This window comes from Festucalex cinctus, chromosome 9, assembly GCF_051991245.1.
Source record: "Festucalex cinctus isolate MCC-2025b chromosome 9, RoL_Fcin_1.0, whole genome shotgun sequence".
Taxonomy (NCBI): Eukaryota; Metazoa; Chordata; class Actinopteri; order Syngnathiformes; family Syngnathidae; genus Festucalex; species Festucalex cinctus.
The window spans coordinates 12349645-12364206 of NC_135419.1; the positions used below are offsets into that span (position 1 = coordinate 12349645).

Below are 14562 nucleotides of genomic sequence, written 5' to 3' on the forward strand. Positions count from 1 at the left end.
TTCACGTAAGACACCAGATAATGATGAGTTTATTTTAAGTTGTGTAGTTTTTATAATCACAGTGAATGATTTCAATGTTTTCATGGAAGGACCGGTGTGCCTTCAAATAGCTTGACTCTATGATAAAAAAAACAACAACAAAAAAAACATAAATCTGTATGGGTTTGGCAGATGAGTAGCAGCAGTTTAATGTGCTGACAATAGATATTAACCACCACATTTTCACAGTGGCCTGTGAAAGGGGGTATGTGGAGATGCGCCATCTTTAATCCTCCCCTCCGCACAGCACTAACAGCGTTTTGCGATAATCTCCTGAAGTGTCACCCTATAAGCACACAAAGACAAATATTAAAGTACGTGAACAATGTTCAGCTTCTCATGACTACTCACACAGAGATGCAAAACTGCCGTTGCATGCAGAATGAAGGAGAACACGCAATATACAGTCGAGAAATTTGTTATAAACATTCCAAAGGGGACTGCGCATTGTTTGTGGTGATCTAACACATATAATAAAAAAAGATCAAATAAATATATACAATTTTAATGATAAAACTATATTTCTGTTCTGCACTTTACACACAATAAAACATTTTGTTTTGTTTTGTTTTGTTTTTTTACAGCATTTTATAACTGTTATAAAAAAAAAAAAAAAGTTCCAAATTGTGTAAATGTTGGCCTGTATACTACAAATATTCTACATTTCTTTTATCTTTGATAGTATTTAATAAATTAGTGTGGCCATCAGAAGACTTGAAAACGCCCCCCACTTGATTAATAATATTATCACTATATTTTTAATTAATATTTTCCAAATTACCAACTTACAAGAACGCATTAAGATTTGTACAGTGGATATAAAAAAATAAATAAAATAAAAAGTCTACACACCCCTGTTCAAATGCCAGGTTTTTGTGTTATAAAACAATGGCACAACAATCAGATTATTTAAATAATGTGTAAAATTGAAAAAAAACAATAGAGATGTAACAAAGATGAACAACTGAGATACTGTGGTTGCACAAGTCTTCACACCCTAACTGGATAAAGGCTGTGTCAAGTTAACCAATCAAATTCAAATCCATCGGGAGTTAACGCACACCTGCAACCATTTATCGTACCTCTCATTAATCCAAATAAAGTTCAGAAGTTCTAGAGCAGGGGTGTCAAACTCATGTTAGCTCTGGGGCCGCATGGAGGAAAATATATTACCAAGTGGGCCGTATCGGTAAAATAACGGTATATAACTTAAAAAACGATTTTGGCTATTTGTGTGCCAGCCCTAAATTACGGAGCTCAACTGTAATCATATTGTTCCCAAAAATAATACAAATGCAAATGGAACGGAGTCCTGGACGTGTTAAATCTACTGTACCTGTTTTTCATATATATTGTTCCCAGAATGCATTGTGTGGCGCGGTTAATGACGTTATAAGGACGCTAAAATACTTGTCATATCTATTTGTGAAATAATTGAATTTGTGTTGTATTTAACACGTTTGTTGGTCTATAATTAAAATTAATAATAATAATAATAATGAATCAAACCGTAACTTTAAGTTGTTGATTCCCCCGTACAAGGACTGCTCGTGAAGTTACAAATTTTTATATATTTTGATTGTGGCCAACTAATCAGTCCGACATTACATTTTTTTTTTTTTCTTACTTTACAAAATCATCTCGCGGGCCGGATTAAACCCCTTTGCGGGCCTGATCCGGCCCGCGGGCCTTATGTTTGACACCCCTGTTCTAGAAGGTGGACTTTATATATCCACTGATCTAGGCTTACTTACCATTTAGCATTAAAAAAAAAAAAGAGGAGGGGAGGAGGGAAATGGTAGACGCGCATACTATTTTTACATCAGTCAGCCATCAAAATGCCTCATACTTGAACTTTATGCATTGCAGAATGTGGAAGGTAGTTTCATAATTGGAAAATATTTTTGCAAAGCCAATGTGATGTAATGTTCTTATTTATTGGTATTAATGTCACAGTCACTTCATGTGGAAGTTATTATAGATATGTTCCTGGGTACTTCCTGTCTGTCGAGCTCTCAGCCAATCATGCAACAGATCAAGAAAGGAAGTTGAGCAAAGAAGGGAAATTCCTGAACAGCTGTGCAGAAGCCACAGAGCCACAGTCCACCGCAAGGAAGCTATAGGTTACCTCGGCTCCAACGACCGTGCGACACACTCACATGATGCATCGCAACAAAAAGACGAGGACAAAAAAAAAAAAAAGCAAGCGAGAGTGTTAGTGGACATCGACGCAGACTTACGATCATCGTCTCTACCTTGATGAATTCATGCAGGGACGTGTCCTGCGTTTCTTTGAACTCTTTCCGAATGTTGAAAAGGTCGACCTCGCTACGGGACACCATGATGCGGATCAACGCTCTGTCGTCTGTGCCGAGACCCTGAACACAAACAGTTACAACACAACTGATAGCAACTTTGTTATAATAATTTACATTCATAAAAAGAGCTGACAAAAAATGACATTTTCAATCAGATTAATCACATCAATTTTGATTAATCATGATTAATCGCTTAATTAAAAAGGCATTTTATTAACATCTTTTGCCCGCCAAATTTGAACTTGTGTTAATTCTTATGAGGACGTCTTCAACATTTTTTGATCCACTGCACACACTCATCCTCCTTTTTTCTAATTAGTTACTTGCATAATTTAAAATGGGGAAAAAAAATATCCCGAATTCTGAATGTCATACACAAGCATTTAGTAAACACTATACTTTAATGCATGTAGTTATGTTTATTGCTCAAACACAACCTGTGCTACCTTTAAAGAGATACTTTATATATTTAGCCATTTTGGCAGTCAAACATTAATATTTTGTCTATAATAAATTTGATATTTTTCATTATTTTTCATGTACAATTAGTACCTTTAAAAACACATTTTGCAACTTGCTGTCGACTGAAAATGACATCACAAGGGCTCAGGTAACCAATCACAGCTCAGCTCGTGAATGTCACATGACCAAACCTAGACAACAGGTGAGCTGTGATTGGTTACCTGAGCCCTTGTGATGTCATTTTCAGTCGACAGCAAGTTGCAAAATGTGTTTTTAAAGGAAATAATTGTACGTGAAAAAGTAATGAAAGTATCAAATTAATTACAGACAAAATTGCTTTAATAGTATAAATAAGTGAAGTATCCCTTTAACATAACCATCCGCTGTCAGCTAAAGGATCATATGTAGTCAATAGTGTGATTAATCTGCGTTAATACATGATTAATGTGATAACATTTTTTATGATTAATTAATTAGTTAACGCTTTAACTTGACAACAATAGTACATATATAATGTTCAAACTGAACTATTTTTCTCTTTCTCTTTTTTTTCTTTGCAAATATTCCCAAATTTGAAATTACCTGTAACATGTTCAAAAAAATAAATAAATAAAAGACAGGGGCATATTTACCATTTATTCATTTATTTATTTATTTTTAAAGATTACTCGATAAGCACTTGGGAATTGAGCACACTAATTGTTGAATAAAATTCTCTCCCGTTGTCTTTATATTCTTTCATTTTTTACAATGGCCAGGTGACCTCATATTTCTAATGACTAAACTTATTTTCTTATTTATCTTATTTGAGATGTTTTGTCATAGATAAGGCACCGTGCTTACCTTCATGGCTTTGTACAACCGGTCAGCAAAATACGAAGGCTGGTTCTTCACACTGCGCACTGCAACGGAAAATAAGCTCAAGTTGAGGTGAAGTTCTAATTGGGAGTAAAGTATCATCGCTAATCGTTTCAATGTTTTATATCTACCTATGGCATAAAAGGCATTTTTCACATCTCCTGACATTTCCTTCTTGATGATCTGTTCGATGTCCTTATTGGAGAACCGGACAAACTCCTGGAAAACTGAAAAGAGGAACAAGGTTTAATGATCAACTTACATTGCAGATTTTAACATGGCGGATGACGTTTACCTTTCCTGAGATGAGCAAAGCTCCTGGTGCACAAAATACTCATGAACTTCATGACCCTGTCATCAGAATCTGCATTACATGCGTCAGCAAGTTCCTGTTGGTCGGAAATGGAGCAACAAATACAAATAATCAACATTCCACCTTTCCAGATCTGTTATGCATGAAACTTTTATTCACCTGAGCATCTGTATTTACTCTTTCAAAATCTGCAGGGCCATCTTCTCTTGCACCCTGAGCAAGGTGAAAAGGAATAATTGTGCCATGTTTTGCAACATTTGCCACATCACCATTTCTCCAGAAAGAACAAAATGTTCCCGTCATTCAGGATGGGTGACCTAGTATTCCTATTAGCTCAAAGAACATATTGACGGTTAAGTATATATTGGAATTTTATATAAAATTGTTTCATAAGAGGAGCTTATGAGACAACTGGAAGATCATACCACATACTAATCAGATTGCGGTTACAATCTACTGAGGTTCTCACAGCCATAATTTGCATATTATCAACTCTCGATGTTACGATAGTGGTTTTCTTGGGCTTTTTGGCGTTATGAAATCTTTTCTCATTTCTAAAAGGGAATAACCATTTCTATCGCGGTGGGGCAGCGATAAGCGTGCATCTCTCAATCTTGGCTCTGATCTTCGTGTGTGGAGTTTGCATGTTTTCCTCCCACGTATGAAAACAATACATTTTAGGTTACTTAAGTTCAAATCTGTATATTCTCAATAGGCTCCAGCTCACATAAGACCCGAAAGAGAACAAGCGCTGTAGAAAATATGTGGTTAAATAACATAGTTAAATAACAATGTTGTTTCATCACATTGTGTTGTAATAGTCTCTAAATATGTAATGCAATGCATAATGATTAATAATAGACTCTAATTAGAGGACTTTAATTAAAATATTACCTGCACAAGAGAAACCAGGATGCGGCAGAAGTGACCTGATGTGTCAGATTCAATTGCTGCCTCTAAAGATTGCTTGTAGGCTGTGAAGTTCAGGTGATAATTTAGTGGATATAACATTGGAAATGGCGTCAAAACAAAAACGTACGTCACCACTGTCGCCAACCAGCTCACCTTCCTGATAGGCAGCGTTCATGGCTTGAATTTCCTCATTGCTCCTGGTGACCAGGATCTCAATCAGCGCGTGTTCATCCGTGCCAGCGCCCTGTGGAAAAGCCCAGACACGCTCACAATGGACAATGTGTCTCGTCAGGTATGACAGCGTTGAAGCAGTCTGGGTTTACGTTAACGCTCGGCCTAATTGGGTTGTTGTGTAATAAAAGGAGTGTTGTCAGGTCACGAGGTCACAATGGTGACAGGAAACTCCGTGCAGTCTAGTAGTGTGGTGCTATTTCCTTAATAAGGGCACAATTTGGCAGACTGAGGGGAAGCAGGAATCAAACCAGTTTCTGAGTTATGCTGCCCCCTACTGTGTTTGTACGGTACTCTGAAAGATTCATATGTTTTGTACTGATCTTCTTTGATGTTCTAAACACTATCAAATTAACAAAACGATTTATCGAAGGTTGAACATGAGTTGAATTGAGTGGAACTACTAATTAATTATTAATTTATGTACATATGCATTATAAACACCAAAAAAGATGTCTGTGCTAAACTGTTAGCAATCGTGACTAGCATTAGCGCACTAGCGATAACCATTTTTAAGGTAAACAGTGTAAACATTTAGTTCACACATAGGCCTAGTTGAATTGAGTGAATATAACTACTAATTATTTATTATCTTCTGTGCATGAGCATGATTAAATACCAACAAAATTAGCCTATGCTAAATGGTTAGCAATCGCGATTAGCATTAACAAGCTAGCAATTACCATTTAAGGTAAACAAACACTGCCATTTAGTTCACAATTGTATATTAATTTATTTGACCATACTATATATCTTCTATACTATACAAATTATGTTCCCAACCTCTTTTCTATGCCCTGGACTCGTAAAAAAAAAAAAACTTCTTACAATGCTAACCGATTGAACTGAATTTATCCACAATTTAAAAATGTAGACATTACTTCTATGGCTTTCCTCATCATTTTGGCATCAAACTCAGCTGGGGTCAACATGAGACCAATAATCAGTCTCTCCAAGTTCTTTGACAGTTCAGACTTGAGGTCCTTCATCAGATCCTGCAACCAGTTCACACACATTTGTTTTTTCAAAAGTTTATATTATAAAACTAAAAAACAACAGTCATTCGTTCCTAAGCAATCATCTCTTACCCTCCCCAGTAGTGATTTGAAGGTCTGTCTGATCGCTTGTCTCTGTGCGTTGCTTCGGCGTGCAACTATGTCAATAATTGCGTCTTCGTCTGTTCCTGTTGCACACAATGACATTACAGTAATTTTAGTTATTCTATATATTTTGTAAATGTTTCAACTGTCAACACAAGGTGACATACCGAATCCTTTCATGGCTTTTCTTAGAGCTTGTGCATCAGCAGCAGGGTCAAATTCGGATGAGGGGAAAACTGTTGGCCTCAGCTGGTTGTGGAATCGTAAAAATGCACAAATTAGATTCGGGTATCATGAGGTTGCAGGACAACGGTTAATTCTTTAGCTTGACAAAATGGCAGCCACACATACAAATCTCAAATGAATGCATGTTGGTCACATGCTATTAGGTGAGCAGATTTAAACATACTGCAACAGCTTTTTTTTTTTTTTTTTTTTTTTTTTTTTTTAATCTTGGTTGGAGGTTAGAGACCATTATATAGCCAACAATTACACTGAGGGCCTGAAAAGCCATTTTGTTAGTGCCAAACCAAATGTGTAATCTTTTGGAAATTTGACATCCAAGGTAAAATGAAGCAAGAGAGCATTGGCGCGAAACATGTTATTGCAATTTCTTTTCACAATGCATGCATTAAAATTATTTGTTTTTCTTGTAATAAGGACTTCACGCAAGGCTTGCATATCACAGCCAAGCCAAACCATGCAATGACAACTGCTGTTTCACAAAGGGGGGGCAAACCTTGACTTTGGTCATGGAACTTATTTCCCACATCTTGTAGGCTATCTGCGCTGCTTCAGGGAAGAACTCGCCAGCTAAACTGCAATGATCAGTTTGACACAACACAGCAGACTGAGCAAATCTGGAACCTCAACTTGAACCACTTTCACATAGATTTGGACACTCTGATTAAAAGAAAAGGAGCTCAATTATGCCATGTTCCTCCTTTGTGGTTGTGCTTTATCGCCCCCTTCAGGTTGTAACTATAATTTAACATGATCTATTGACTTACTCATCATCACCTCCACATAGATTCAACAGAGTCCTCTTGTAGTCTCCTGATGTGTCGTCCTGGTCGCAGCAAGCACATATCAGTGATGCAGTCATCCACACACTGGCTCTTATGCTTTTCCATTACCTTGATCATGTTGTAAAGTGACTTTTCATACCCGAGCCTGAAACACTCTCGGATATCCAGCATGTCGATTTGAGAGCGACAAATCATGATCCTTATCAGTGTGTTGTCATCTGTGCCGAGACCCTGGAAATAAAGCATGATTACTGTGTAGCGACAACAGTTGATGTATTTTGTTGTGAAGTTGACCCAGGTTTGAACTAGAATGGTCTGATATTTCTATTTACCTTCATTGACTTGTAAAGGCGTTTTGCGAAGAACATGGGAACACTGCGTATGCACTGGACTGCAAGACAATAAGAGAAATTGTTATTCCAAAAGTCAATACTCGATTACATTAGTAGCTGCTGTATTTTTAAAGTAATTAGTTACACATTTACCATTTGTGAGTTGGGATTCAGTACTTCTACTTTTCTACTACTTCTCAACAATAACAACCACAGAATTTCCAAGAAGAACATTTACTACATCAGTGGCCTGTTACAAGAAAACAATGCCAAAGCAACAGATACAAAGAAGAAAACGGGACTACATTTGATACTTTCTTCACAAAATCAAGCAAAAGTTCTTTGGCCTGTCAGAGATTACAATAAAATAAGAGTCATCCACTAAAAAAAAAGAAAAACTCTCACTATCAACCCTACTCCTACTAGGCATGTTTTAGCCCTTCTATGTTTAAAATCTAGGCTAATGTTCAGATGAAGGGGAATGAAACATGATTGTGAAGCGAGTCAATATGTGTTCGTTATTAGAGGTTGTAAGTTGTTTATATGCATTGCTGTTATGTACAGAAGCACAATATTGTGTGTGGGGTTTTTTTAGAGTGAGCTCTTTTTTTTCACAAAATTGTGAGTTTTTTGTATCGCCAACCTTACCACAATAATCGTGATAATTATCGTATCGTGACCTTCATATCGTGATAATATTGTGTTGGGATGTTTGGATATTGTTACAGCCCTAACTCCTACTCACTTTCAGACGGTGCCTTTTCTTTTTATTTTATTTTTTTGGCCTTAAACAATTAAGAACAACAACCAAAAACTCCAACACTATTTTATTAGTAGCTAATAGCTGAAATTGGATGCCTTACCGACGGCAAGCATCAGTCTCTCAAAGTCCCCAGAAAGCTCGCTCTTGATGCTCTGCTCTATGGATTTCTCTGCTATCTTCTCATATGCGTCAAAAACTACAAAGACAAGAAAGTGCAAGATGATGAACCTAAGTTAGGATTGCACAAATGCAACAAAATTGACACGTGTTTCTTCATCGATTTTGCATTCTCCCAAAGCTACCATTTCACTATTTTTGAGGCATACTGTAACAAAATTAAGATACATGGATAATTTAATATAGTCATTCCATGAGGGAGATTTAAAATGTCACAGTTGTGATATTGAAACATATACACTCGTGTGAATAATATAGACACAACAAATGTAGCGTCAAACAATTATTATTTTTTTAAATAGCATTGTGATTGATTTTTTTAAATGTACAAGATAAGAAAGAAAGAAAGAAAGAAAGAAAGAAAGAAAGAAAGAAAGAAAGAAAGAAAGAAAGAACAAAGAAAAAGAAACAAAGAAACAAACACCAAAGAAACAAACACCAAAGAAACAAACAAACAGAAAAAAACAAAGAAACAAATAAACCAAAAAACAGAAATATAAATATCCGTCCATTATGTGTACCACCTAACCACACTCAGGGCTCTTCTTGACATTTCTTACACAGTGAAGTATAAGAAATTCACATTTTAGCCACAATCACGTTTCTGTGGGCCACTCGAGAAATAACTAAATGCCACACGTGCTTGTTAATTCCCCTTGGCGTGCACTCACCCATGTGGAGGTGGGTCACACTGCGGTTTCCCAGGATCATGATGAATTTGGCCTCATCTGTCCCCCACTTCTCTTCGCCGGCGGCATAAAGGTCCTTTTGTTGAGACGAGTGGGACAAGCATTGAAAGCAGATTATTTTCTTGGTTATGGATATGAATACTGTACCACTGTTGTGGAGTTTGGTTTAAATTTTGAAGTCACTTTTTTTTTCTTTTTTTTCTTTTTTTTTTTACAGTGTAGCTCATATTCTCACTTGTGCATCTTGCTCCACCAGATCTGCATTCACAACTCCCGACTCATCTCTGGTCCCCTGGAACCAAAACAACAAAGTCGCCATGATAACTCAAAGTCATACTACTACTGATCATCAGGTTGCATTATGGGAAAGTTAAATGACTTGATGCTGCTGACCACTTCAAACCATGCAGATATCTGACCTGAAGTAAAACAACCAGCATCTTCTTAAAGTGACCTGATGTATCGGCAATCACATCCTCCTCCATGCTTCTACCGTAGGCTGGAAAAGCATGCAGACATCACAGTAAAGTTACACACATTATGATGTATTAATCATGGACAAAAATGGTCTCACCATCCTTGTATGCTTCAACCATGTCGTGTATTTGTTTGTTGTTTCTTGACGCCAGAATTTCAATCAAGCTCTTCTCGTTGGTTCCAGCTCCCTTATGACAGGGTCAACAAGTTCAACATAAATATAACGTCCCGTCCTTGACGTAAGAGTGTCTTACTTTGAGTGCATCTTTGACTTCTTTGGCGTCGTGGTAGGGTGGTGTCCTCATCAGACTCACAATGAGACGCTCAAATTTACCCGTCAGCTCATATTTCAGATCGTCAATAAGATCCTGTAAAATAACTGTTTTCACTTAGACATGACATCCTGAAAACCATAAACAACATTCACAACAATTTTTGGGATACAATATTCAGCATACAAGCGAGAAATTAGTATGAGGCCAAAATACAGTGCAGTATAACCTTCAGAGGAGAACTTAAATTCACTTTCAATTGCAATTGTTCAATATTTTTAAGGATATCTTGTTGCTTGACATTACTAGACAACCGACTTGTAAAAAAATAAAAAAATAAAAAATGTTAACCTAAGCTTAAAGTTTTCCACATAACCCCTGCCAGAAATTGGTTGCTACATAGCTAGCTTTATTAGCTTTGTTTGTATGTAGTTAGCTTTGTTGTGCTAATGTCAACTCATTCGCTTAGGTGTGTGCTACAGATAGGAGTTTTCTATTATTATTATTATATTATTTATGATAGGAGTTTTCTATTATTATTATATTATTTAATATTGGCAAGTGTTTGATCAACTGTCTGAACTCTGAAAGATGGAGCGAAATGTGGCATGTGGCTGCTGTAAATAAGCTATAAAAATGTATTTTTTGTTTTGGCTGTTTGATGAGGCCATTTTCTTAACATGGTAGTATGTTGTCAATATTGTGCGTAAACAAATGATAATGCAGATTTGTTAAAAGACTAATACTTTCTTTTAAACTATACCAAAACGTTTTCGCCGAGTAAACCTGGACTTTTCATCCAAAGGCTTAAAACTAAGACAAAAAGTAAAATGGCTGCCAAAGACTCACGATGTCAAGATGTCAGCAGAATGACGAGGACTGTTTAAAATGCCAAATCTAGTTTACCAAAGAAGTATTGGTCCATTCATGGTTCAAACGCCTGTTGTGAATTTTGCCATTCAGCTCCTTGCTCGTGCACAGCAAGTTGTGCAAAAAAAAAAAAGTGATGAAACACTGAACATCGGAAATTCACAACATTAGGGAAGGTCAATTTAATTTCACCTGTATAGGTTGGTGTGTAAGTCCATCCTGAAATTTAACACTAAAAGCCAACTTTATCACGATCTTGTCTATAAATAATGTGATGTACCTTTCCAAAGTTACACTTGTACGCTGCAATGATTTCCTGTCTCTGAGCGTTGCTGCGAGAGGTGATCAGATCCAAGATGGCTTCCTTATCACTGCCTGGGAAGCGTGTCAGACACATGTGAGACAGACTGTAGAGCGTACTGAATATTATCACGCATGCAGTTTTAAGACACTCACCCATGCCTTTCATTGCATTGTAGAGCGCCTCCGCATCGGCGCTGGGGTTAAAATTGGCAGCATCTGTTATTGTGCCTCTGAACACCTGAAAACAAATAGAGAGTTCGTTTCAAGTACAACGCAGTACCGTTCTCATTAGATTACACTATCATGTTGCACGTTTAATTATTTATTTGTCACTATAGGAATAAAAAGACAGATACATGATTAATAAATATTTAAAATAAAACTATTAAAAAATAAAATAGCTGTAACAAAATTAACTAGACAAAGTGACATTTCTGCAAAAATTCTGTGGGAATGCTGAAAGCTGAATGCTAAATATTTCCCAAGCGAGAGTTGAACCAATGCACTTGCATGTCTCTGTAACGCCAGGCAAGTATTTAACAAGTGAGCCAACTTGGCTTGTTGAAAATCATGGCTAATGGCCTATTTATATGTAAAAGAATTATCTGAAAGTACCCTCCAATCCATTCATTTAGATCAGGGGTGGCAAACTGCGGTCCTCGAGGGCCGGTGTCCTGCAGGTTTTGCAGATTTCCCTACTCGAAGTGCAGCTGATTCCAATTAACAGGCTCGTTATCAGGTTTCTGCAGAGCTTGCTGATGAGCTGATCATGAATCAGCTGTGTTGAAGAAGGGAAATATCCAAAACCAGCAGGACTGCGGCCCTCGAGGACCGGATCTCGCCACCCCTGATTTAGATGGAAAAATTGACCTAATGATATCCAATGGAAACATGCAAAAAATAAAATAGAATTCACGCAATAGCGCCACCTAGGCATGCAGTACCCACCATTCATTTAGATGGAAAAGTGGAACTAAGATAGTTGGTATGCATAATTGCTATGGACACATTTGCAATGTACAGTCGGAGGTGGGATTCGAACCCATGACCTCCTAGTTACTGGACAATGCATTTTACCAAGTATTCCACTGAGCAGTAACACAGTGCTAGTAATGAGTAATGATGAGAAGTTGTATGTAAGGAAGTGGGCGGACAAAATGGGACTTAGAAAAAGTTCAATGTCAATCCCATTGAAAATAAGTGCAATTTCTGGAGAAATTTTGTGGGAATGCTGAACGCCGAATGCTAATAGCTGAATGCTAAGATTTGAATGCATGTGGAATGTTTATGAATTCAACTCACAGATCAATTATGAAATTATAACCTCCTGGTTACTGGACAATGCTCTTTACCAACTGTGCCAGCAAGCAGTATGAGACACCTGGTAATGATGATAAGTTACACGTATGGAAGTTGGCATGGAAAGTGATATTTAGAAAAAGTTCAATGTCTGTCCCATTGAAAATGAATGGGGTAAAGTTGATGTTAAATATTAACTTGTGCAAATACTGTAAGTAATGTGGAATCAGACGATATATATACCCCAGGAGGCATTAATTTTTGAAGCTAGTTGAAATTTGAACAGTGTAAATTATAAGTATTATGTAGGAGTTGTTACGCGGCAAAAAAGTGTGGAGAATAAAAATCATGGCAATGGCAATTATGCTAAGTGATTACATGCTAACCAACTGACTATGATATCAGGAAATGCATTATAATATCACTGAAATGATTAAACACGTGTCACATTAGCATTCAACTTTCAGCATTCCCACGCAATTTTACACACGTGCTTTGTGAATTCTGACAATGAAATTCCAAACAAGTAGTGGTCTACTTTTTTGCACCAGATTTAAACTCATAACAAAAAAATATTTCGCCATGAAAACAGTTGACCACTTGCAGCTGACTGCCTTGAATGTGTGTGCGTGTGTGGGTCTGTGTGTGTGGATGGTGCAAGGACGAAGGGGTGGGCCGGTGGGTTCCCAGCAAGGAGTCAGATTACACACAAAGCAGCTTCTACTTTTTCAAATGTAATGAACAGAGGTCAGCGTTGGTCCACAAGCCGACTTTTACACCAAAGCTGTCCCTCATGGCCTTGATTTTGATGCGCTCAAGTTGTGACGACACATGCCGAGTCATCGTGGGCTGAAAGGACAACTGCGCGTTCAATGCAGCAGCTGCTATACGGAGCAATGCTGTCTTAGGGCAGTCAGCCAAAAGACACTTTCCACTGCACATTCACAAGCAACCACCCGTCACTCCCCTCGACAGCTGGACAGCTTCATTGTCATAGCAACAGGGCCACCAAACAGGCCCCCTAGCAACCAACTTTTTTACAAAATCCTCAAAGTGGGCCTTACATGAAAGAGTCTGGATAGTCAGAGTATTCCTAACACACGCTCATTGGACACTTCATTTGTTATCCCTGCACTCTTGTGATTCGTTTATGCGACCTCAATGGTGGCATATGGTGGAAAAATAAACCACTCCCCCCTTCATTCCTGGCATGTGAGACAAAGGTCCACCTACCATCTCTGAATTTGGTCGTCTGTTTCCGCACAGTGCAGCGGGTCAATAGTTTGGGGCCTGCAAAGAAAACGAGACATCAGTGCAGTTAAAGGAGTCATTCCATGCCACTGTAACATGCAGAGTCACCATGTGCACAACCCATCTCAGAGGGAATCTAAGCTCATTGTTTATTCACTGTGTTCCCTCAAAGTTGCCCTAAAGTGATCCAATGCAGCGCATGAAACAAAGCTTGTTTCAACAGCTAATTTACAACAAAGACTCTTAGACAATAAGATCCACATTAAAATGAATGTGTCATTTTCATTTGTGAATACTGGTGGATTGTCATCAATAAGTACTGATAAAATAAACTGGGGTTGAAGTCAATTGGGCATCTCTTTTGAAAAGAAAAAAGAAGAAGACAGCGATCCCTATTAGTTTTCCACAGCCCCACTGTTTGTTTCAGACATGAGCGTGTCTTTCCAAAAATAGCAATAGAATGCAGTCAAAGGGTCTGAGCCTCCACTGTACATAGAGCCACGCCCTTCACTGTACCCCAATCTTTATGCTCAAATAAAGTAGTTTTAAAAGTTCAGAATCAGCTCAAGCACGACAGATAGTTGATTCAGCATGTTTCAAATCCTTTTTTTAGCATCTATGTCAGCTTCAGGGTGCAGAGTTGGCATACATACAAAGAATTGGTAGAGATCACGTTTCGTAATGTATTCACACGGGAAAAAGTAGATAAAACAAAAGATTACCTGTTGAAATGAAGGGAGTTTCGGGTGAAAATGGTGCAGATTGGTCTATCTTTGCGGACCGTTACGTGTCCTCCCTGGTGTGACGCAAGACTGCGGCGCTCGCACGCACGGCCACCGCGGTACGTGCGCGCGGCCGTAGGGAAGCC

At 37.8% G+C, this 14562-nt stretch overlaps 1 protein-coding gene across 2 annotated transcripts; it reads right to left on the minus strand.

The window, feature by feature from the left end:
* Positions 1-6: 6 nt before the first annotated feature.
* On the minus strand, positions 7-14562 carry anxa6 (annexin A6). 2 transcript variants are annotated; one of them, XM_077532909.1, is made up of 25 exons: positions 14417-14562; positions 13677-13733; positions 11298-11382; positions 11122-11216; positions 9954-10067; positions 9797-9887; positions 9642-9721; positions 9458-9514; positions 9205-9298; positions 8457-8552; positions 7594-7652; positions 7370-7492; positions 7244-7302; positions 6973-7051; positions 6401-6482; positions 6222-6316; positions 6015-6128; positions 5056-5146; positions 4885-4964; positions 4150-4203; positions 3973-4066; positions 3809-3904; positions 3663-3721; positions 2295-2417; positions 7-325 (listed from the first exon to the last, which is right to left on the minus strand). In XM_077532909.1, exons 2-25 carry the CDS (start codon positions 13677-13679, stop codon positions 266-268), a joined length of 1983 nt encoding a protein of 660 aa, XP_077389035.1. In that variant the 5' UTR covers positions 13680-13733; positions 14417-14562; the 3' UTR covers positions 7-265. The 2 variants fall into 2 exon arrangements, with proteins under 2 accessions (XP_077389035.1, XP_077389034.1); XM_077532908.1 differs by having other exon boundaries at positions 2280-2417.